The sequence below is a fragment of the Podarcis liolepis genome (genome assembly GCF_965112155.1).
Source record: "Podarcis liolepis genome assembly, chromosome: Z".
NCBI lineage: Eukaryota > Metazoa > Chordata > Lepidosauria > Squamata > Lacertidae > Podarcis > Podarcis liolepis.
In genome coordinates this window covers 20,624,922-20,647,442 of record NC_139570.1, presented here as the reverse complement: position 1 = coordinate 20,647,442, position 22,521 = coordinate 20,624,922, and the positions used below count along the sequence as shown (strand labels likewise).

The 22,521-nt window shown below is 44.1% G+C and overlaps 1 protein-coding gene across 9 annotated transcripts in view; it reads left to right on the top strand.

Moving 5' to 3' along the window:
- The window catches only part of DACH2 (dachshund family transcription factor 2), a 333,298-nt gene that overhangs the window by 74,284 nt on the left and 236,493 nt on the right, over positions 1-22,521 (top strand). Inside the window, exon 1 of one of the 9 annotated variants that reach the window (XM_083484719.1) lies at positions 3,005-3,118. The exons of the other annotated variants lie outside the window; for them this stretch is intronic. Within the exon in view, the coding sequence (XP_083340845.1) occupies positions 3,024-3,118 (95 nt within the window). The 5' untranslated portion in view covers positions 3,005-3,023. Of the gene's footprint in view, positions 1-3,004; positions 3,119-22,521 lie in introns of those variants that run through there. 9 annotated transcript variants of the gene reach the window in all.

The window sequence follows — 22,521 nt, the reverse complement described above, 5'->3', positions numbered from 1 at the left end:
CTGTCTGTATGGCCGTTTTAACTGTATCTTGTTTTGTAATTGTTTTGTGGGTCTTTGGTCCACATTAAAGTATTATTATTATTATTATTATTATTATTATTATTAGTTGACAGCAGAGTTGGCTCCAGGTGAACTTTGCTAGGGAAGGCTTTTTTCCCATCTGGGTGCCACCACTATGAAGGTTTAATGTCTTGAAGAAGGAGCCCTGCTGAAGACCTTAGTCTACAGCAGGGACAGGGAACCTCAGAGCCAAGTGTGGCCCTCCAGGTCTCTCTCTATAAACAAGTCCAGTTTCGAACTGATCCTATGTTCTAAAAGAAACCAGCCATCAAACTTATTTCCAAAATATGTTTAGCCTTGCAAGTTAGAAGCAGAAGTTTCTAACAAAAGTTGCTATGCCCCTTTTGCCTCTTGCTCCACTTTCCACTGGCATGGAGTCTCATGAGAGCTGTTCTGGAGTGAATGTGGCCTTTAAGGTAAAGATAAAGGTACTTCTGACTGTCAGGTCCAGTCGTGGACGACTCTGGGGTTGCGCACTCATCTTGCTCTATAGGCCGAGGGAGCCGGTGTTTGTCCGCAGACAACTTCCGGGTCATGTGGCCAGCATGACTAAGCCGCTTCTGGCGAACCAGAGCAGTGCATGGAAACACCATTTATCTTCCCACTGGAGCGGTACCTATTTATCTACTTGCACTTGACGTGCTTTTGAACTGCTAGGTGGGCAGGGACTGGGACTGAACAACGGGTGCTCAGCCCATCACGGGGATTAGAACTGCTGACCTTCCGATCAGCAAGCCCTAGGCTCTGTGGTTTAGGCCACAGCACCACCCATGTCCCTGAATATGGCCTTTAGGTTGAACAATATTCCCAGTACCTGGTAGACAGGTAGACCCTTGTGGAAATAGGTGTTCTTCCAGGTGCCTTGATCCCAAATCATAAATGCTCATGATATTTCTTTAAAATTATACAACGGTAGTATTGTTATTGTATTTATTATTATTATTACCGTATTTTTCGCCCTATAGGACGCACCGGCCCATAGGACGCACCTAGTTTTTTTGGGGGGGGGAATCAAGGGAAATTTTTTTATTCCCCCCCCCCAGGTTTGCGCAGCCATCCCCAAGCTAGAAGAGGGAGACGGAGCGCTCCGTCTCCCTCTTCTGCCTTCAGGGACAGCTTGCCCCGCTGTCCCCCGAGTTTGTGGGCTGGCGGGGGGAGAAGCAAGCTTGCTTCTCCCCCCCCCTGCCAGCCTCCAGATCAGGTTGGGGAATAGCGGGGTGGCGGCGCTCCGCCTCCCCGCTATCCCGCGAGCTTGTGGGGCTGGCAGGGGGGAGAAGCAAGCTTGCTTCTCCCCCCCGCCAGCCTCCAGATCAGGTCGGGGAATAGCGGGGTGGTATCCATAGGAAGTGGAGGGCTCAGGTGGTCTCCCTTCAGATACCAACCAGACCCGAACCTGCTTAGCTTCAGCAATATAACTGTACTATGTACCGTATTTTTCGCTCTATAACACGCAGATTTTTTCTCCTAAAAAGGAAGGGGAAATGTCTGTGCGTGTTATGCAGCGAATGTGTGGTCCCTGTAGCCGAAAAATAAGGCAAAAATCAAACCGCGCTTCAGGGAGAAGGGAAGCCTGAAGAGAGGAAGTGGCAGCTTCCCTGCATTCTGCCTCAGGGTCTTACTGCCCACCCTGCTCTGTTTCGTTGCTGTGTTTGCTCAAATGGAACAAAGAGCAGGGAAAGCCCCTCCCCTCCAGGCAAGTAGAGAGGAAAGCAGAGCATCGCTCTATCCTGTCCCTGCTCCGGAGGGAACAATGTTTGTGAAGGGAAGAGAGATTACAGGTTCGGCTTAAAATTCTGATTTGACTTCCTGCTTTTTGTTTTTGGAGACACACAGCATTCAAATATGCTTTCTTCCATTTAAAAGGATGAAATCCTTAAACAGTGGCTGGCTTGTGTGGGTGGGTGGGGGAAAACTTTTGCCTTCCTTTCCTCACGTTATAGCCCTCTCCTGCATTCTTAGCCTTCTGTGTTTTTCCTTCCCTCCCCACTTAAAATGTGGTTACAAAGCATGGATCCACATGGATCCTCAGGATCTTTGCATTGGGTCACCCCAAATTCACCATCAGAGCACACAGCATGTCCACGGCTACAGCCTGTCCCCCCCCCAAAAAAATCACACACCCATTGTTGCCTGGGGCTGCAATGGTGCAAAAACGTGGTTACAAAGCATGGATCCACAGGGATCCTCAGGATCTTTGCATTGGGTCAGCCAAAATTCACCATCAGAGCACATAGCATGTCCATGGCTACAGCCTGTCCCCCCCCAAAAAAATCACGCACCCACTGTTGCCTGGGGCTGCAATGGTGCAAAAACGTGGTTACAAAGCATGGATCCACAGGGATTCTCAGGATTTTTGCATTGGGTCACCCCAAATTCACCATCAGAGCACATAGCATGTCCATGGCTACAGCCTGCCCCCCCCCCCAAATCACGCACCCACTGTTGCCTGGGGCTGCAATGGTGCAAAAACGTGGTTACAAAGCATGGATCCACAGGGATTCTCAGGATTTTTGCATTGGGTCACCCCACATTCACCATCAGATCACATGTCTGTGGCCACAGCATGAATCACAAAAATGATACGTCCACTGTTTCATTCAGAATATTTTTTCCCTTGTTTTCCTCCTCTAAAAACGATGTGCGTGTTATGGTCAGGTGCGTGTTATAGAGCGAAAAATACGGTACATCCAGGCTAGGTAATGAAGTTGCTCTTGCCTTTTATGCAGTGGTACAAGCACATTTCCTACTGCATGACATCTGAACAGGCTCTGATTCATGCTGAGAGATGTGGTCTCTTAAGCTATACAAGTCTTGATCAGAAATACATCTGGATATGCAGTTTTTGAGCCTGACATGTGTGATGCAAACGGCAGTTATAAGACTGTGCCAAAAATCAGCCTCCTCCTTCTTTTGTTTTGCTTTCCAGGTGGTGTATATTTGGAATCCTTGTGCTCTTGATTGTTATGTGCATTTTAGATTTAGACATCCTATTGCGATATTTTTATACTTTTCCTTCAGGGATCGTTATTCTACTGCATCCAGCACAGGAAGTTTCAAGGTCAGCATTACTTGAACAGTTGTAATAGTCCCAACAGAAAGATAAATATATATTGACTGTAGCTGAAGCTACGAATCTTGCAGTTGCTGAAGGTCAACGACCCCTCTGAGGTGCTCTTCAACCTTCAAATGTCTATAGGTTAAATCGCTGATGAATTGCCACACGCTTCTGAAGGGTGGAAATGCATAGGCACTGAGATTGCAACCCTGAGCATAGCAAATCATGCACAAGTTCCACAGAATTCAGTGAGACTTATCCATGCATTGCAGATAGTAGATTTGCAAATGTGTGTGTGTGTATGTTGTGTGTGTATATGTGTAGCAAAGGTAGGAAAGACAGAATAGAGAGCAAACCAAATATTTATTACAATCAAAGACCTGAAATAGGGTGAAGTAAATTAAACAAAAAACGTAATTGTTTTGCATTCAGTATGTCATACCTTTTTGCCCCATTCTTTTGATTACAAATTGTTTTAGCTGATTTGAATATTGTATTTTTACTTTGTTATAACCCACCCTATGAAGTTGTTGTGAAGGCCAAGTATGCCACATGGGAGGGATGCTGAGCTTCTGCTGTGCGTGCAGAAGGTCCCAGGTTCAACCTCTGGCATTTCCTGGTAGGGCTGAGAGAGACCCCATCTGAAACTGTAGAAATCCAATGCCGGTCACTGTAGATCAGCTTCCCCCAACCTAGAGCCCTTCAAATGTCACTAGGCTGCAACTCCCATTGTTCCTGAAAATTGGCCATACTGACTGGGGCTGATGGGAGTTGGGAGTCAAACAACATCTGGGAAGCCCTAATTTGGAAGAGGCTAGGTAAACTACATTAAACTAGAGATGTCAATGGTCTGACTTGATATACATTTCTGAGTGCAAGCTTTGGCAGGACCATTCTGGGGTCAAGGGGACATGCCCAGTTCACAACAGGAAGCTGTGTTCACCAGCTTCAAATCTCTAATGATGTGGAATGCTCTGTTCTGTTGATCAGATAGAGTCAGTGGGACTTACTTCTGAGTATACATGTATAGAATTGCTCTGCAGGTCAGGAAATCCCCTCTCTGCTGGTTGTGTGGTGGGGTGCAGAACTACTCAAAAGTAATCAGAACCACTCAAAAGTCAATTAGCTGTGGAACCTAGAAGTGGTAACTCAATGGTCCAAGGTTGTGTACCACCTGACCCCCATCAGCTGCTGGTGATGGGAAGGAGAAATGAATAAGTCCATATTTTCAGGGAACCTGTTGTTTTATGATTCTGCAGATGTAGATTGAATTTTAGAATTCCACATTGAAATGTACTACCTGCCATTTGCTTAATGTTTTTTCCCCTGCCTGTTTAGCACCGGTAATATGAAAGGCATATTTACGTATAAATTTTAAAAAATATTTTAAAAATTAATCCCTAACCTTCATGAATATTGCATTGTTGACCCACTTATTTAACAGCTTACTAGAATACGGCCTAGTGCACCTCAACTATCCAATGCATTTTTAATTCAGCCCCATGGAGAGCAAATTCTCAGTTTCACCTGCGTAACAATACTGGACCATAAGCAAACTTATGAAGACCAACCTAAATCAAGATGCAGTGCTTGCATCTCTGGGTGGTATCCTGCTGTAGGCAGCTGTTGCTTCCCTCTGTATATTCTGAGGCAGGGGTGGACAACCTACTGTCCACTGCCTAATTTCAAAAAAACCCTCTGCAAGTGAGTAGTTAGACTTCTAGCAAGTTTTGCCCTTCTTTCTGCAGGGAGTCTGCTAGGTGGAACAGGAGCGGGAGAGATAGAAGAGCAGCAAAATGAGAGAGAGAGAGAGAGAGAGAGAGAGAAGGAAGGAGTGGTCCAGCCCTTTCCTTTGCGCATTGTTGACATGCAGTCTGAAACAGACTGCCCCATCTATAGTGACTACACATCATTGGACTTCTGATTTTAAGTTGAAAGCTGCAGTTTGCAGAGTTCCTTTGATCTGTTCCAGATAACCCACCATTCAGCTTCTCTGGTCCTCAGTCATGCAGCACTTTATTAATTCCCTTTGCAAGAACTATGCTGTCAGTGCACGTGATTCTGTGTGGCTCTGTACATACTTATTTAGAAAACAACGGGAAAGAAAACAATGGGAAAGAAAACAGTGCACTTTTTGAACTTTGGCAAAGAACTTCAGGACTTTCCGAATCTGTCAGAGTTGTCACATTGACACAATAGTGTGAGACTAGTGGGGAAATTAGCATTGGTCAGAGATTCCATTGTTTTACACATAAAAACTTAAGTGTTATATATATTCCAACATTTTAATTTTTAAATGTTCATCTTTCTCTTTCAGTGCTAAGGGGAAAAATATTCTTGAAATATAAAGGAACTGCCCTGTGGTCAAAGATAGTCTTAACTACCTGTCAATCAAAAGGAGAAATTTGTTGAGACACTTAATTACAAGATAATGTAGTCATCAAAATGTCGTTGTGGTAACTGACAGCTCATTTTGGACTGAAAGCGGAGAGCACCCTCCCCTGAGGTCAGAGATGTTCTGAGGTTAACTCAGTAATGACAAGTCCTTTATTATCACATTATGACATTGAAAAAAAATTGCAATTATACTAATAAATTAATAACAGTAATAAAATGACAGTCGTAATTGCATAATATACATGTTGTCAACTACATTTTGGTGACATGGTTTGAATTTTTATTTTAGCAGCGTTATCTTATATGAAGTCATTCCAACTTAGCACAAACATTCCTTGCTTCTGAAGCTTTGGGTGGTTGCACTTTCAGCAGCTTTTAGGCAAGAAATAGGAACAAAGAATGTGAACATTTTGAGGCCCCCTCCAACTAATAAATGTCCGAGGCCTTTCCAATTGCTTTTCTTCCAAACATGTGTATTTATAGATTTTGCTCTGAGAATTCCTATTCTATTATATTCTATCCCTTGATTTCCCTTCTCTTATTAGCTGGACTTAATCTGCATACAAGACTGAGTGTGCCTTAGCCATAACTCCTTTTTATTGATACCATTCACCAGCAGAATATATAAAACAGTGAGTTCTTAGAGCATATATGGAGTGCTTCTTATTCACTGTTGCATAATCACAATCAGCCCTCTCGACACGCTTATGATTAGGAGAAGGGCTTCCAAATAAGAGGGCATGGTTTCTGAGCATGTGAAACAAAAACCCTTCTTCCCACTCATTCATTCTAGGGATTCTTTTGAAATCCTCCCATCTGGTTTTGAATCTTGATCTTGGAGTTCCAAGTTGCCTGGTCTTTTCTATGGAGTGATAGCAATACTTTAGGGACCTGTCATTATTCTGCGCAGTTTGCTACAGCTAATTTGTTCAACCCATTCTCCTCCCCCTGCCCAATGCACAGAAATGCTTGCACACACTAATAAAAGGGTAGCTGAACAAGGCAACTGGATGCGCCTCTGCCTGTATGTGCTATGTTTCATCAGCTATGAGCCTTTCTAAGAGAGGAGCAGAGGGCAGAGTAAATGAAAGGAAATGCAAGTTGTGGTAGACTATACATGCACCATTTCTAGAATTAATTCTAGAAATTGACCATGTTCAGCCAGAATGTTAGCATGTAGTAATGAATGAGCCCATAGAATGGAACCAGAGATGTTCATCCCATGTTCACTCCTCCTCCTCTGTGCCAATGTCAGGATTAGCACTTGATGCTTTGAGCAACCAGTGTTTTCTTCCAACAATCTCCAAGGAACTACCATGCAGTGTACGACATTCCAGATGTGGTTGGACAACTATCTCTGATGACTGACAATGCTTGTTGAGGGCTGATGGAAGTTGGCATGCCATATATACTGGATAGAAGTGAAGAGACACAGCTTAGAACTGATCAGGCCTTGAGAATAAGAACTGAACTGATCAGGCCTTGAGAATAAGAACACATGTTCAAAATTGCACCACCTCACAGTTGATGCAGCACTCCATGCGGGGTGCATTGCAGAAAGTCCTTGTTCTGTGTAGAGATGTAAAATTTATGGAAATTTTGAAGCCATGGGGGAAAAGGTTTCCCCCGTCCCCCCCCCCGGGGGAAATGGAAATTTTGGAAAAATTGAAAAAAAGTTCAGTGTGGAGTAGCTTTACAAATCATGTGAAACGCAGTGTATATAAAAGTATTGTGCTTGCAATAAAACGGGTAACCACCCCCCTTTCCCTCAAAAGCAAAAAAAAGGGCAAGAAACCATCAACATAAAGAATAATCAGATTTGCCCCTTATCACCAGCAGCAAATAAAGTTAAGGTCCACCTCAATATTTAAGCTCCATAGAAGGTCTACCCTTTGAATAGTGCTTTAAAAACAACAGAAGACACAACATATACATGCAGTTTATTCTATCTCATTTTCACTATCTCACTACTTCTATCATTTTCCACGTCTTCTTCCTCTTCCTCTTTGTCATTTTTCTCATGGACTTCTCAAAAGCGGTTTTTTTGGGAAAAACTGCCCCCCCCCAATTTTCCCGTTTTCCCCCCAGGCCTTCCCATCTCTACTTGAGGACAGCCAGGGCAAAGCGTAAGACCAATTTTTTGCATGCCAGGCCCAGAAGGAACCAACATACAGTTACTAAATAGCATGTTGCACTAAGGCTCAAACTCTGTTTGAAAGGAAAAGGAGTGTGTGTGCTTTTTAAATTGAATTTGTTATTATATATTATAAACCGCATGATGGTAAGAGAGCTTCTAAACAGTTTACAAAAATATACAACACAACATTAAAATGATTGATAAAACACAGTTAAAAGCAGGTACTTAAGAGTATTCAAAAGATGATTAAAGTCAGCAGTGGTTAAAAGGACGTACAGTGGTACCTCTGGTTAAGAACTTAATTTGTTCTGGAGGTCCATTCTTAACCTGAAACAGGAGGTCCTGTTGTTAACCTGAGGCACCACTTTAGCCAATGAGGCCTCCTGCCACCGCCACATGATTTCTGTTCTCATCCTGAAGCAAAGTTCTTAACCCGAGGTACAATTTCTGGGTTAGCAGAGTCTGTAACCTGAAGCATCTGTAACCAGAGGTACCACTGTAAATCACAAGCAGCTTCTACGTGTTCAGATGGGCTGGCCCTAACAAAAATGTTTTGAGCAGTTGCCAGAAAGAGTACAGTGAGAGCACCTGCCTGGTGTCAGTCAACAGGGAGCTCCGATGTGTGGGTGCTAGAAGGCCTGGGGGGAAATGGAGGGATGGGACAGGTTTTTTTTCTGTTTTCCCCCAAAGCCAGATATTTTTTGGGGGGACGGCTTGGGGGTGGGACGGGAAAAAATGTGCCCCCCCAATTTTTCCGGTCCCCCACCCCAGGCCTTCCCATCTCTGGTTCTGTGCTTTGCCCAGATCAATCTTCCCAGTTGTCTATAGTTTTATTCCCCTCTGAAAGCGGTTCCCATTTTTTCCTGTATCATCCTTGGGGCATTTGAGGACTTCTTTTAAATTTAAGGCAGCGTGGGATTTTGAGTTCATCTTATTGTCACAAGGTAGGCAAGGGTGGTGTATGTATTATCCTTTACAGTAAACATTTCTCCAGTAGTCTTCAGATTCCCCAGATGCCCACACTTTTTGATATGAAAAAAGAGGAGTGAGAGCCAAGGGCTATCACTTCTCCCTATGAGAGGAGTGATACCCAAGGGCTATTACTGAAGGCACCTGGGATGGCTGCAGACTGCGGATGAATTGTTGAAGGGAAGAAAAGACACTCAAAAACACCTCTTGACCATCTCAGAAGTTAAAGCAAACACATAAAAACCCCACTCTCCCCCACCCATGAGAATTTCACTCCAGTTTTTAAATTCAATTTCGTTTCTCAAGAAGAGGTGGAGAACAGTTGAAAAAAGAGCACTGAGCTAGCCCTTACGTTCAGTTCAGCAAAGGAAACAGGTCATTGTGTCCACATAGTCACCTCCTCCATTGATGAGTATGGGGAAGCCATTGCAGATGCAGTGATGGAGCCCACAAGGACTCTAGGGCAATTAGCGTTTTACAGCAAGTACTCAAAAGTAAATGATTTTTAACTTTGCTAACTGAAGGAAGAGATACAGCCACAAAGCCCTTGTAAATGTGCTTCTGCCTCTCCAGTTTAATGTCGGGAATTAGATTTGCATTGATGCCACTACACAAATGGAGTCCCGTTTCCCGTCTGCTAAATGCTTACAGGGGATAGTTTCTTACAGAGAGAACTTGGTGCGAGCAAGCTTTATTTTATTATTATTTTTATTATTATTATTATTTTTGCTTACTCAGAGAGGAAACGTAAGTGAAATTCTTGTTGACAGAGGGTCTCCTCTTGCTCACCTTGAAGTCTGTGCCAAAGGTCCTATTGATTTCATTGAGTAGCACTGTCCACCTTTGTTCTGGCTGGATCAAGACATGGTATAGGTGACAAGTAAGCATAATTCATACCTGCCCTTGGGGCCAGCCCTACCATTAGACAGAGTGAGGCAATCAGCTGGTAGATACTGTGGGTGGGGGCAACAGCAGCTCCCCCCATACTATTTCATGTGAGCCCCCAGCCATTGGCCTCTATGAGAGATTAGAGCTGTGTGCCACAGGCCTGTCAACAACCCCTTAAACTAGCCTTCTCCTGCAGATGCAGGGAAGGATGTTGTTGCACCTCTAGTGTTGAAGCCAGGCTACAGCTGCACTATACATTAAAAGCACTATTATACAGTGGTGCCTCGCAAGACGAAAAGAATCCGTTCTGTGATTCTCTTCGTCTAGCGGTTTTTTGTCTTGCGAAGCAAGCCCATTGAAGGATTAGCGAATTAGCGCTATTAGCGGCTTTTAGCGGCTTTTAGCGGCTTATCTGCTGATTGGATCAGCTGATAAGCGGCTTAGCGGCTTAGAAAAAAGGGGGGGGGACCAGCAGGAACTCGCAAGACATTGTCGTCTTGCGAAGCAAGCCCATAGGAAATTTGTTTTGCAAAGCACCTCCAAAACGGAAAACTCTTTCGTCTGGCGAGTTTTCCGTCTTGCGAGGCATTCGTCTTGCGGGGCACCATTGTACCTCTTTAAACAGTTGTGGCTTCCCCCAAAGAATCATGGAGCTGCAGTTTTTAAGGGTGTTAATTTCCTTTCACAGAGCTTTAACTCCCAGACTTCCACGGGAAGCGGGATTCATTGCTAAACCAATCTGAGCTAGTGTATTCCCCCATACCCATCTTGGAGGAATAGGAGAGATCCAGACTCCAAAAGGATCCATTCCAATAAACGTCTGGAACACTCCCCCCCTTTTATCTCTGCAGTGACAACAGAGGGGCATTGGTGGCAGCCCTTTCCATTGCAGCTGAGAGGGGGATTTCCAAGGTAGATCCCCTTCTCTCCCCTCTGGGAAGGAGATCCTCAAAATCCCATGGTCTCTGGAACAGCCTCTCAGCGACTATGGGATTGCAACCAGAATCTTAAACTTGGAAGATGGTGCGGACTGTAGAAGTTCCTACTTTATGCAAAGCACAATAGATATTCAGAATAGAGATGATCCAGCCTAATGTCTGGATTTGACAAATAGCCAACTAAACTCTCACTCCCCCCTTTAGTTTTCTCATCCTTTTGGCTGCGTTTGCTGGACCGAATTTTCTTTCTGGTGGCATCTGCCCTGTTCACTCTCCTTTTTCTGACTTACATTATGCGATATCTCTGGGGTGCGCTTAAGAAAGGTCACCATCTGTGTACTTGGGGAGGGAAGAAGAGGAGAGATAGAGGTGCAACTCCTGGAACCAGGAGTTGAGGATTTTCTGATACTGAGCACAAATGCAAAAATGGCGGCATCCAGGGATTAATGAATAGCAGAAAGTGCTTTAATTTATTTGGAAGCAGTTTGTAAATGGTGTGGAGTGCAACACAAATTTCCCCCTAGGTGTATTTTATTCTAGAGAAAAGAACCTGAGCCCCTGGCCCTCAGAGAGATGAAATATATGATACATGACAATTGGCTGATGGAAGATCCCTTTCTTTTCAGCAGTGGGGGGGGGGGTGAGACAAGGAGACCTAGGCCTATAGCTTTCTTTTATGTTAATAGTAAAAGTTCTTACTCAACTGCAGAGTGCCCTTTCTTTATTGCATAGCACAGCAGAAACCTGGTGTATTTGATGTGTTTTACGAAGCATGCGTATCTACAGATGGTGTTTTTGGAACATGCGAAATATCCAGAGTTTGGAAAGTTCATTTTACAAAGGAAATAGTGCTAGTTGAAGTTCAGCATGCATGTCAAAAAGGGAACTAATTCCAGTTCACATTTGATAGTCAGAGTTACACCCACTCATAGCCACACCCCTTCTAAGATCATACAGCTATAATTATACAACAATAATAATTGGGGGTGAATTGCAAATATCAACACACTCCAACTAGATTTTCAGCTAGATTTACTATTTTCTGTGCACACACTCTGGTTGGCTTGAATCAGCACAAAGAGTGAGGTGGCTTTTTCTTGGTGGCCGGAAAGCTCCCCTTCATGCTGATAGGGTGGCTGTAAGACGCTGGAGGCTGGGACCCTGCTGCAGAAATAGTCATGGGTCTTCAATCTCTCAGTGACCCTAGACAAGTTTACCTCTTCTGGAGAGCTGATGTCCATCCTAGTGTACAGTACTGAGATGGACTAGATTAGGCACGTCCAACAGGTAAATCGTGATCTACTGGTAGATCACTGGATGTCTCTGGTAGATCACTGGTAGATCTCCCCCTGAAGAAGCTCAACAACTTTGGCTCCCCTAAAAAAGCTCAACATTTTTGCCCTGCAACCCAAAGAAACGTGGCTTTCTTCCCCCATTAAAAAGCCTTTCAACTTTGACCTGAACCCCCCAAAAGGGGGTAGATCACCGCCAGTTTTTAACTCTGTGAGTAGATCACAGTCTCTTGGGAGTTGGCCACCCTGGACTAGATGGACTATGGGTGTGGCTCCATATCAGGCAGTTTTTATTCTTCTGTAGATCAGGGGAAATCAGTGGATGTAGTATATCTTGATTTGACTAAGTCTTTCAACAAGACCCACCATTATATTCTTGCTGTTAAACTGTGGATTAGATTATTACACTTTTAGGTGGATTTATAGCTGGATGTTGGACTGTATCCACAGAAGTTGCTCCTTGTCAACAAGTGCAGGGTTCTGTCCCAGGCCCAGTTCTGTTTAACAGGTTTAAGAATGACTTGAACAAAGCAGTGGAAATGATGCTTATCAAATTTTCAGGTGACACAAAACTAGGGTGATGGTTATAACTAGCATCTTAAGATGTCAGAAAGGATTCTAGGTGATTTTGACAGGATGGGGAACTGAGTCCAAATGATAAAAATGATTAGTAATAGATAGAAATGTAAATTGCTGCATTTAAGTCGGAAGAACCAGGTGTACAGCTACAGGATAGGAAACCCCTGGTTTGACAACAATTTGCAAAATGGATCTATTGATTTTCATAATATTGTCAGCTAAACATGAGACTGTGGTGTGATGCAGCAGCTAAACGGACTGATGCATGTCTAGGCTACATCGATAAAAAATATGGTGTCCAGATCCTTGTTTGTTAATATCTATTGTCATCAAGATGCCAAGTGTATCTTTTTAACCATGCTGCCCAGGAACTTGCATATACAGTCGTACCTTGGAAGTCGAACGGATTCTGTTCCGGAAGTCCGTTCAACTTCCAAAACATTCAAAAACCAAATTGTGGTTTCTGATTGGCTGCAGGAAGCTCCTGCAGCCAATCAGAAGCCATGGAAGCCATGTTGGACGTTTGGGTACCAAAAGAATGTTCGCAATCCGGAACAATCACTTCCAGGTTTGTGGCATTTGGGAGCCAAAACATCCGAGTTCAGGATCCAAGGTACAACTGTATTTAAAATGAAAACTGGAATCTCAGCTTATGATAAGAATTTTTAAGTTGCAAAAGATTTAGCAGGTGGCAGGTGGGAAGCCTGCCGTTCAGATGTGTGTCACTCCTTGGATAAAATGGGCCCTTTGTGTTTGCAGCGAGGCTTAAAAGAATGCCATTATTGCTTTCCTATATCTGTAAAATGTGCCGTAATAACACTTATTGAGAGTCATTTTTGCAAGGGTAACATTTTGAAAGGGCCACTTAGCAGGAAAGATAACCCCCCTCCCAACACACCCACATGCAAGAAGAACATGTGTCTGAGTCAGATGTCCCCAAAGCTTCGTTCATTGTTGTAGAAATCATAATTGTGCAGTTGCACGAACCTGAACCTTTGTGCTTTTCCTTGCAACAAACAGCCCTTTTAAAGGTTACTTGTATGTTGTGAACAAATCCTTTGCTTACCCCTGTAGCTTAGTTTGGAGGTATATGATGTAGCATCCCTCTTGAAGCTAAGCAGGTCTGGGTCCAGTCAGTTCCTGGATGGGAGACCATCTGGATGCATGTTGCCTTGAGTTACTTGGTGGAAGAAAGGTAGCTTGTTTTTGTACAGCTCTCACTGATTTCGGGCGGGTGTGTGTGTGTGTGTGTATGTGTGTGTCACAGTTATACACTGTGTCTCATGTTAGTTAGTGGGAGAGGGTTGCCATCTGGATTTTCCAGTTCAGTGTCAGGATCTGCTGACCACTGCCCCATGTGATCAGGTGCATGACTGCGACCTCTTGCTGAAGAGTCAAGAGCAACTGATCACTGCCCCCATCAGGTGAAGTGCACAACTGCATCCTCTTGATAAACACCAGGAGATGTTTTGACTCTGCCCAATAGGCAGCATGTTGGGAGGAAGGGACTATATGAAAGCTTCCACCTCTGTGGTGCTTTCCTTGAACAAGGCCTGCTAAGGTTCTGTTGCTCCTAGTCTTGCTCTTCTAGTGCTGCTTCCTGGCTTGTGTTCAGGTCCTGTCTCCTGGTTTCCCTCTCACCCTGATTCCTGGCACCAGCTTGCTACCCAGTCCTGACAATCAGGCACTAAAATGCCTTGGGTAGATCATGTCTCATGAAAGCCTGAGAACTGTTTTGCTAAGTGAGTCCATTGGTTCAAGATCACCTATCATTCTGTTTCTCACAGTAGCCAGTCAGATGCTTCTGGGATGCTCACTAACTGGAAATGAAGGCAACAGCCCACCCCCCTCCCTAAGCAACTGGTATTTCATGCTAGACTACCTCTGAATATGGTGATTCCATTTAGCTGTCATGGCTAATAACAACGGATAAATACATTTTCTGCAAATCTATCTCTAATCTTCTTTCAGAGCTATCTCAGCCAAACTCCAGCATCACATCTTGTGGCATGAAGAAGATGGTCTCTTTCTCATTCATCATATATATATATATGTGTGTGTGTGTGTGTGTGTGTGTATATATATGCCTGGGTGTACATGCAATCCTGAATAACCTTCTAGGTTTAATTCATGGTTAAAAGGGTCAGACCACAGAACATTTGAAACACCTCTATCTGCCCCAAACCCTGGAGAGATGCTGGCAGTCAGAGTACATAAGAGCATAAGAAGAGCCTGCTGGGTCAGACCAAAGGCCCATCTAGTCCAGCATCCTGTTCTCACAGTGGCCAACCATATGGCCACAAGAAGCCCATAAGCAGGACACAATCACCTGAGCATTCTCTCCTGCCGAGGTTTCCAGCAACTGGTATTGCTGTCTCAGACTGTGGAGGCAGTGCATAGCAACATGGCTAGTACCACAGATCGCTCTCTTGTCCATGAATTTGCCCATTCGTCTTTTAAAGGCATCCACGTTGGTGCCTATCAGTGCCTCTTGTGGGAGTGAGTTCCACAGTCCAACTACACACCGCACGAATAAATTCTTGCCACCTCAAGTCAGCCCAACTCATACTTGCTGACTCTTGACTGGTAGCATCCCTCTAAGGTCCTGGGCAGACTTCCTCATCACTTGCCACCTGATCTGTTTACGTAGAGAGGTCAGGGCTTGAACCTGGGAACAGTTGCATGCAAAGCACACTCTCCATCTACTACTGAGCTATTTCCTCACCTTACCTGACTTTTATCTCGATGAACCCAACCCCAGCCTAATGTGTCAGTCTTTCCTCCTAAGGAAGGTGCTCCAACCCCTCGATAATTCTGACAGGCCTTTTCTGCGCCTTCTTGAAAAGAGCTGTGGTTCCTAGTTGCATAATGGCACCCAAAATCTGCCATCTTCAGCAGGGATCAAACCTCTTTGCTCTGTGCAATAATAGCCATGGGGACTGAATTGCATTGTTGGAGGTGCCCTCTGCAGATGAGCAAGCTGTCCTGAATGCATTTATCCCAACAGCCCAAGGGAGGAAAAGGTGAGGGTTCAAGTTGGGTTGAAAGAGGGACTTTGTTTTTGCCAGACCCTGGCTTCTTCTTGCTTTGCTGCCTTCCCTTTGGTTTCTAATTGTCTTACCTTCTGCAGTCTGTTTGCATTTGAATTAGAAGACAGGAGCATTATGCTTACGCCTGGCTTTCAAGTTGTTCACCTTTAATTTCTGAACTGCAATTAGATCCAGTGTGGTGTCGTCCCCCCCTCATACACTTTTCTTGCTGCTTTTCAGGCTAGCAATTAGGAAGGGTTGGGTGAATAAGGTTACCATTTGCTCCATCTCTATTACTCTGACGGATGGAGCTATTAAATAAAGGCAAACTGTAATTCCTCATTACCTGCCTGCCTCATTTCTGCTCTTTGCCCTGGAGAAGAGCTGCATAAAAGATCAGAGTGTTATTGAGAGCTACCGGACAAATATTGAGTATTTGCAGCAGAAAAGAAAAGCAGCAGCAAAGATTCAGCAAAAGGGCAGCTGCAGTTGGGGCAGAAGGAGAATTTTTTGCTGTTAAGAGTGACTGCAGAGGGCAAACAAAAAGTATTATAAGGCAGCTGCCTCCAACCCTGTGTACTCTATATATTTAAGGGCTATAACTCCCATCAAAACACCTGGAGGGCACCAGATTGGGGCAGCTGGTATAAAGTATGGGGGAGAGCCATAATGAATGCAGAAGGTCCCAGGTTCAATCCTGCCAGTCTCTCTGGACAGTGCTGAGCCAGGTGGATTACTGTTTCAGTTCAGTATAAGGCAGCATCCTATGTCTTGACTGCAGACTTGTAAATAAGCCTGTAGTGGTTACTAGCCTGCTGGTAAATTGACCATTGACCCTGCTGGCTGGGACTGATGAGAGTTGGAGTCTAATAACACCTGGAGTGCCACAGGTTTCCACATGTTGGGGAGTACAGTATGGATGGCACAATATGTTTTTAAACAAAATGGTGCCACTACCGAGCAGTCGGGAAACATTCCCTTTCCCTCCCTCAATAAACCAAACTCCAGAATATACCTTTGAGTCTCTAGTATGAAGGATAAACAGTTCCCTCTTGTGGTTTTAGCTGGTGAGTACTGTCTCCAGGATTTTGAGAGCTCTTGAGCATGCCACCCTCCGTGTCATCCTCCCCAATTTGGAAGAGACAGGGCATGTAAACTGACAACCTCTTAAATTGCACCTAATCTTCTTGGATGCAAAGTGGAAACAGTAGGTGCTGTTAGGGAAGTGAGCCCTCTGCTGGTCTTGCCCTGTCAAATGCCCTCTGGAACTGGCCCTAGAAATGAGGTCCCATGTAGTAGAGTTTGGAAATCTCTTTACAGTTTGGTATACTTCATTTATGGAGAAGAATTCACCAGCGAACTGCTGTTTTACTTACGCCAGTGTCCACTGTATCTAGAATCAGGAACCAAACACTTGAGTTAGATTGCTGGGTGCAAACATCCCTTATCTTAAACTATATTAGCCAGCAGCAAGAGTGACACACTGGAAGGTGGTAGCCTCTTTTCCCCCCATTTGCATCTTGGTTTGTGTATAGGTTGCCAGCGCATGCAATTGACTTCCTGTTTGATTTCACTGTAAATGCCAACATGGACTGGCTGGGTGCAGAGGAGTGGTGGGAGGCCCCAGCTGGGCAACCCCCAAGGGAACCCCCTGGGGAAGAAGGTTCAGAGCCAGGGAATTGGTGGTGGGATGACGGTGAAGACTGGGGAGTGGGTCGAAAGCTGGAGGGGCAACAGAGTTTAGTGAGCAGGAAGAGTCTGTGGCAGAGTGCAGTTCAGACTCTGAGGCTGAAGCAGAGGCTGTATTTTGGTTTACAGTGGTGCCTCTCAAGACAAAAATAATCCGTTCCGCGAGTCTCTTCATCTAGCGGTTTTTTCGTCTTGCGAAGCAACCCTATTAGTGGCTTAGTGCTATTAGCAGTTTAGCGGATTAGCGGCTATTAAAGGCTTAGCGGCTTAGCGGCTAAAAGGCTATTAGCGGCTTAGAAAAAGGGGGGGGGAGCGAAAAAAAATCGGAACACTCGCAAGAGGTTTTCGTCTTGCGAAGCAAGCCAATAGGGAAATTCGTCTTGTGAAGCAGCTCAAAAACGGAAAACCCTTTCGTCTAGCGGGTTTTCCGTCTTGCGAGGCATTCGTCTTGCGGGGCACCACTGTACTTGCATAAAGAGTTAACTTCACTGGCACCAGTTACTTAATTACTTGAGTGCTGATGTGCATCTTACTCCAGCCCTGATGCTTTCTCAAGCAGTGAGTGAAGCCGCTTTCATGGTTCCCACTTAACAGCTTTCAATGTGATGTTCATGCTTGCCAAATCCCAGTTACACAGGAGCAAGATTTGAAGTTATTGAAGGAGATTCAGATTACAATATCCTAATAGGGTCCTAATAGATCATTGACCTGTTTCCTCTGTGTCTTGTCCTGTCTTCTCCCATGTGGGTGGGGAGAGATGGGAACCTTGCAACGTGGAGCTTTTGTTTCTGGCTTTGTTTGGGCACTACAGTGGTGCCCCACAAGACGAATGCCTCGCAAGACGGAAAACCCGCTAGACGAAAGGGTTTTCCGTTTTTGAGCTGCTTCGCAAGATGAATTTCCCCATGGGCTTGCTTTGCAGGACAAAAACGTCTTGCGAGTGTTCCGATTTTTCCCCGCTTCCCCCCCTTTTTCTAAGCCGCTAAGCCGCTAATAGCCTTTTAGCCGCTAATCTGCTAAGCCTTTAATAGCCGCTAAGCCTTTAATAGCCGCTAATCCGCTAAACTGCTAATAGCGCTAAGCCGCTAATAGGGTTGCTTCGCAAGACGAAAAAACCGCTAGACGAAGAGACTCGCGGAACGGATTATTTTCGTCTTGCGAGGCACCACTGTACAGTTAATTTCCCTCTCTCCTTTTTATGTGGCTGAGAAGAGTTTTCAAGAACTACAGCTTCTAGAGTAATCCTAACTAGGAACTGTGGCTAACATTAACTGTGCTTAGTTTAAAATCTGCTGGCTTTGGAAATGATGAGTTGAATTGTTTTCAGCAAACCACAGTTGAGGTTAATTACAGTTCATTGGTAAGGACTAGGCAACAAACAAACTATCATGCGAGCCCAATAAAACTTATTCTTGCTTTTATGTGTTACACTAAACCATGGCTTATAATTATTTTCAAATGTGCCCACTCTCCCTCTATACCTGTCTTCTCATAGGAGTGGTGGTGGGGAGATAGGGAGCATTCTGAGTATGATCTGAAGGCACATATTGAAACAAAGTTAGAAATAGATCTGTAGGTCTGAGTCTGATCACTGTCTGGTTGGAAGACCACCTAAGAGCTCCATAATGAAAAAAAAGCAGGATTATTAATGTGCTAAAATGTATATTGCACTTTAGAGGACTTAAAGGGCTTCACATACATTATCTTCTGATCTCTACAACAACCCTAAAGGTAGGACAGAAGTATTTATAACCATATTGCAAGTAAGAAGGCAGAAAGGAAGGACTTTCTTTCTGGCCATTGAGTGAGTTCCTGGAAGGGGCAGCCTTTAAATCAGGGATTTCCTGACTGGATACACATTGCAATGAGGCTGCAGCAGACTACGGATGCTCAAGAAATTTGATTTTTGTGAATCAAGATAGAGACTGACATGAACCATATACCCCGGATCAATGTATGGACTGTCAAAGGGACATGGTAAGGGACACAGGCAGATGCTCCAGAAGGTAGAGGTGGCTTTCTCAGTCTCTTACAAGACCTCTTCCTTGGGCTGCCTGCCCTGTGTTAAATAGCTCACTGAGCTCCTTGCCTCCACCACTTAGCCCTAGTTGGCCACAATTACAGACGTGGCTGTTCCAGTGCGTATTGGTGCTTTGCCCAGTCCCTAACCCAGAGCTTTCCAAACTCTGTGTTGTGACACGTTAGTCATTGTGTCGGCTGCAGTGTGAAGAAGGTGTGTCACACGAATGCTCCTCCCGGGGATGGAAAGGGGGTTAGTCTAACCTCCGGTTTGCTAGTAAAACGGAATTACTGTGTCGCAAAATGATGCGTGTCTAAAAAGTGCGCCACCAACATGGAAAGTTTGGAAAACTCTGCCCTAACCAATCAGAACTTTGTTATCCATCAGCGTTTACACATCCTGAATGGTGTAATGCAGTTCACAGTTCAGGGAAAAAACAACCCAACCTATCAAAATAGGTTTAAAATGAGCATTTTAAAAGTATGCTTAAAAGTCCATGTTTAAATACATATTTAGGAAGCATGGTTTAAATATATACAGTGCCATTAAAAAAAATCACAGATTTAATGCAGGAACAAGATGGAACTGACTTATTGGGGGGGGGGGTGACACGTGAAAGTGACACGGACCAGATAGAGATTGATTTGCCCATCGCTGCTCCAGCCTGGTCTTCTTCTCCTGTGGGGTGAGCAGGTGTGTGCATTTGGGGCAGGGTGGGCTGTGCTGCTTAAGCCTCCATTTGCTCTTGCCTTGTCTGCATCTCCCAGGAAGGAGAAATACTGTAATAATTAGTGAGATCATTAGCATGGACCCCGTGTACTTTAGTATTCACAAAGAAGTCTTTAAGCTAAGCAGTAAGCTTTCCTATGCAGGCGAGAAACAAATGGATTAGATCTTGCTGAATAAGCTCTTTAGGATCTCCAAGGAGGTGACTTCTCCGCTGATGGCCAGTGGGGGTCTGGAGAGTGAAATAATTACTTAACAGTGTGTAAACAATGTGAGATGTGAAGTGTGCTTCCCCTCCCCCCTCCCCTCTCCCTCCATCTCTTTCCACCTCTCTCCCTTTCCCCCTTTCCTTCATTGAGAGAGTTTCTCATTGCGATGGCTCCGTAGGGACACACAGCAGAGAAATTTGATTAAATGGATGCCTGGGGTCGTGACCCTGTCTAAACACGTTGCAGCTCTCAGCATTAATCAAAGAACAGTAAAAGAAAAAAATTCTGACCTTGGTGCACGTGAGGTTTGTATACAGTTGCACAGAGGAAGTTTGTGTGTCTGTGTGTGTGAGAGAGGGAGAGGGAGAGGGAGAGGGGGAGAGAGAGAGAGAGAGAGAGAGAGAGAGAGAGAGAGTGCAGGCAGGACACAAACACAAACTAGGGAAGAAGCAGATTTGTAGAGCAGAGGTCCAACATCCTAATATTAACATCATCATCAGAGTCCTGCTGCATCAGTCCAAAGGTCCATCTGGTTCATTGTCAATATACTTATTATTATTACTGTTTATAATTATACATTATATTTATTTCCCTCCCCTTCCTCCCAAGGGAGCCCAGGGAGATGTCATGTTTTCACAGCATCCACGAGGATGCCTCTCTGGGAAGCATGCAACCAGCAACAATGATGGTGGCGATAAATAATGAGATGATGAAAAAGAACAACAAAAATAATTCAGAATCTGCACTTTAGAATGTTCTTTAGACCAGCCGTCTATTTTGCAGTGGCCCCTAACTGCCCTTGTTGCATTTGAGCATATTTCTTTAAAACATCTGTTTCGGGTGGATACCTATCTGGACATTTGGATATCAATATATATGTTTTAATTAAAATATATGTTTCAATTATATCAGTATATGTATATATTTAAATTAATATGGATGTGAGATGATGGGGTTTCCCCCTTCATCTCCCTTTTTTTCTCCCCCGAGTTTCTTCATTAATCTTTTTTTAAAAAATAAATAAATAAGAAAAACAAGAATATTCCTTAGGATATTTGGGGTTCTCTGTATTTTTCTTGGAAGCTTCATACATTTAACAGAGCCAAGTGGTAAAGCCTTTTCTGGACTGTACCACTTCAGGATGTGTCATGGGGGTGTTGCTTATGTATTATGGAGCACACGCCTATCTTCCCTGCATGTAGACAAACAGCATTTCTTAACCCTGACATCCTGGTTTTCCACAAGCAGGGAATTTCCAGTGCTAATTTGAACCAGCCCCTGGAAATCACTCACAAAACCTATTGAAGGTGGTTATGTGCTGGGAATATAGGAGGCCTAAATTATTTAAAACATTCTGCATTCAATCCACAATAGAGTTATGACTGGAGATTTTAGGCTTGAGCCAGCATTACGAGATATGACCCATCTGTAAAATGGGAACATTCAAAAGCCTACTTTAGGAGTAACGAGACTAAACTGCATTGCAACTGCTGTAGTCATGTATCAAAAGATGGCAATGAATTATTTTGGTTTAACGGTCAGACAGTAATTGTACTATCTAGGTGGTAGTGCTGGTTGCGTTAGAAATGCTTTATTTAAGAGTTTAGGCACCACACCTTTATCTCTCGTTAATCTAATGTCAATACCTGCCTGCTTGCCTGCAAACTGACAAATGTTGGGCAGATGACTTTGATTACAGTCTGACTGCTCTACATGTGCTAAGCCAAAACATTGGGCCAAACCAGTTGCATGAGGTGGCAGGTAGTCCCAGAATAGCACAGGGAGCCTTGGTATCTGAAGGATAGTCATCTTTCAAATAAACCTGCATGATTGGTAAATCTTCAGCGGAGACGCTGCTTTGAGTGCCCCCTCCTTCACAAACGTCCTTCCCAGTGTGATAACCATCAAGTGAGAGGGAGAGATGGGATGACCCTGTTGGCCTCTCCTCCCCTACACATCATTGTTCCTGCAGGCCTAAGGACACCCAATGAACTTGACATCAGAGGATTGAATCTAAACCTACTATGATTGCAGTGTGTATATATGTGTAGATGTGTGTACACACACACATACACATGCAGAGAGAGAGAGTAAGAGAGAGAGAGAAGTACCATTGAGTTCAATGGGGATTTCTCGATAAGTTTTTGAAGTTTTTAGGCCATCATACAGAAGGAAATGCCTCTTCTAAGGTCGTACCTGCCATGCCAGTTGTGTGCATAATTTTAATTGGGTTCTGTTTTTTATTTACATGGAAATCTGTGCAACTTTAGTCAATGAGTGTAACTACTAAAACTCATGTGGTTAATAAACATTTTTCTTTCTTTCATCATATGGCAGTCTAAAACCTATCAATATGTCCAAGAAGGTTTATTTATGTATTTAAAACATTTCCATCTCACCTTTTCCACACATGTGCCCAAGATGCCTAATAAGATACATTTTTAAAATAAATAAATAGCTATAACTACTTAAATTCACACTCAGGGAGAACCTAAAACAGGTCGTACATTGAAGATCTCAGTGGGTGGGAAGT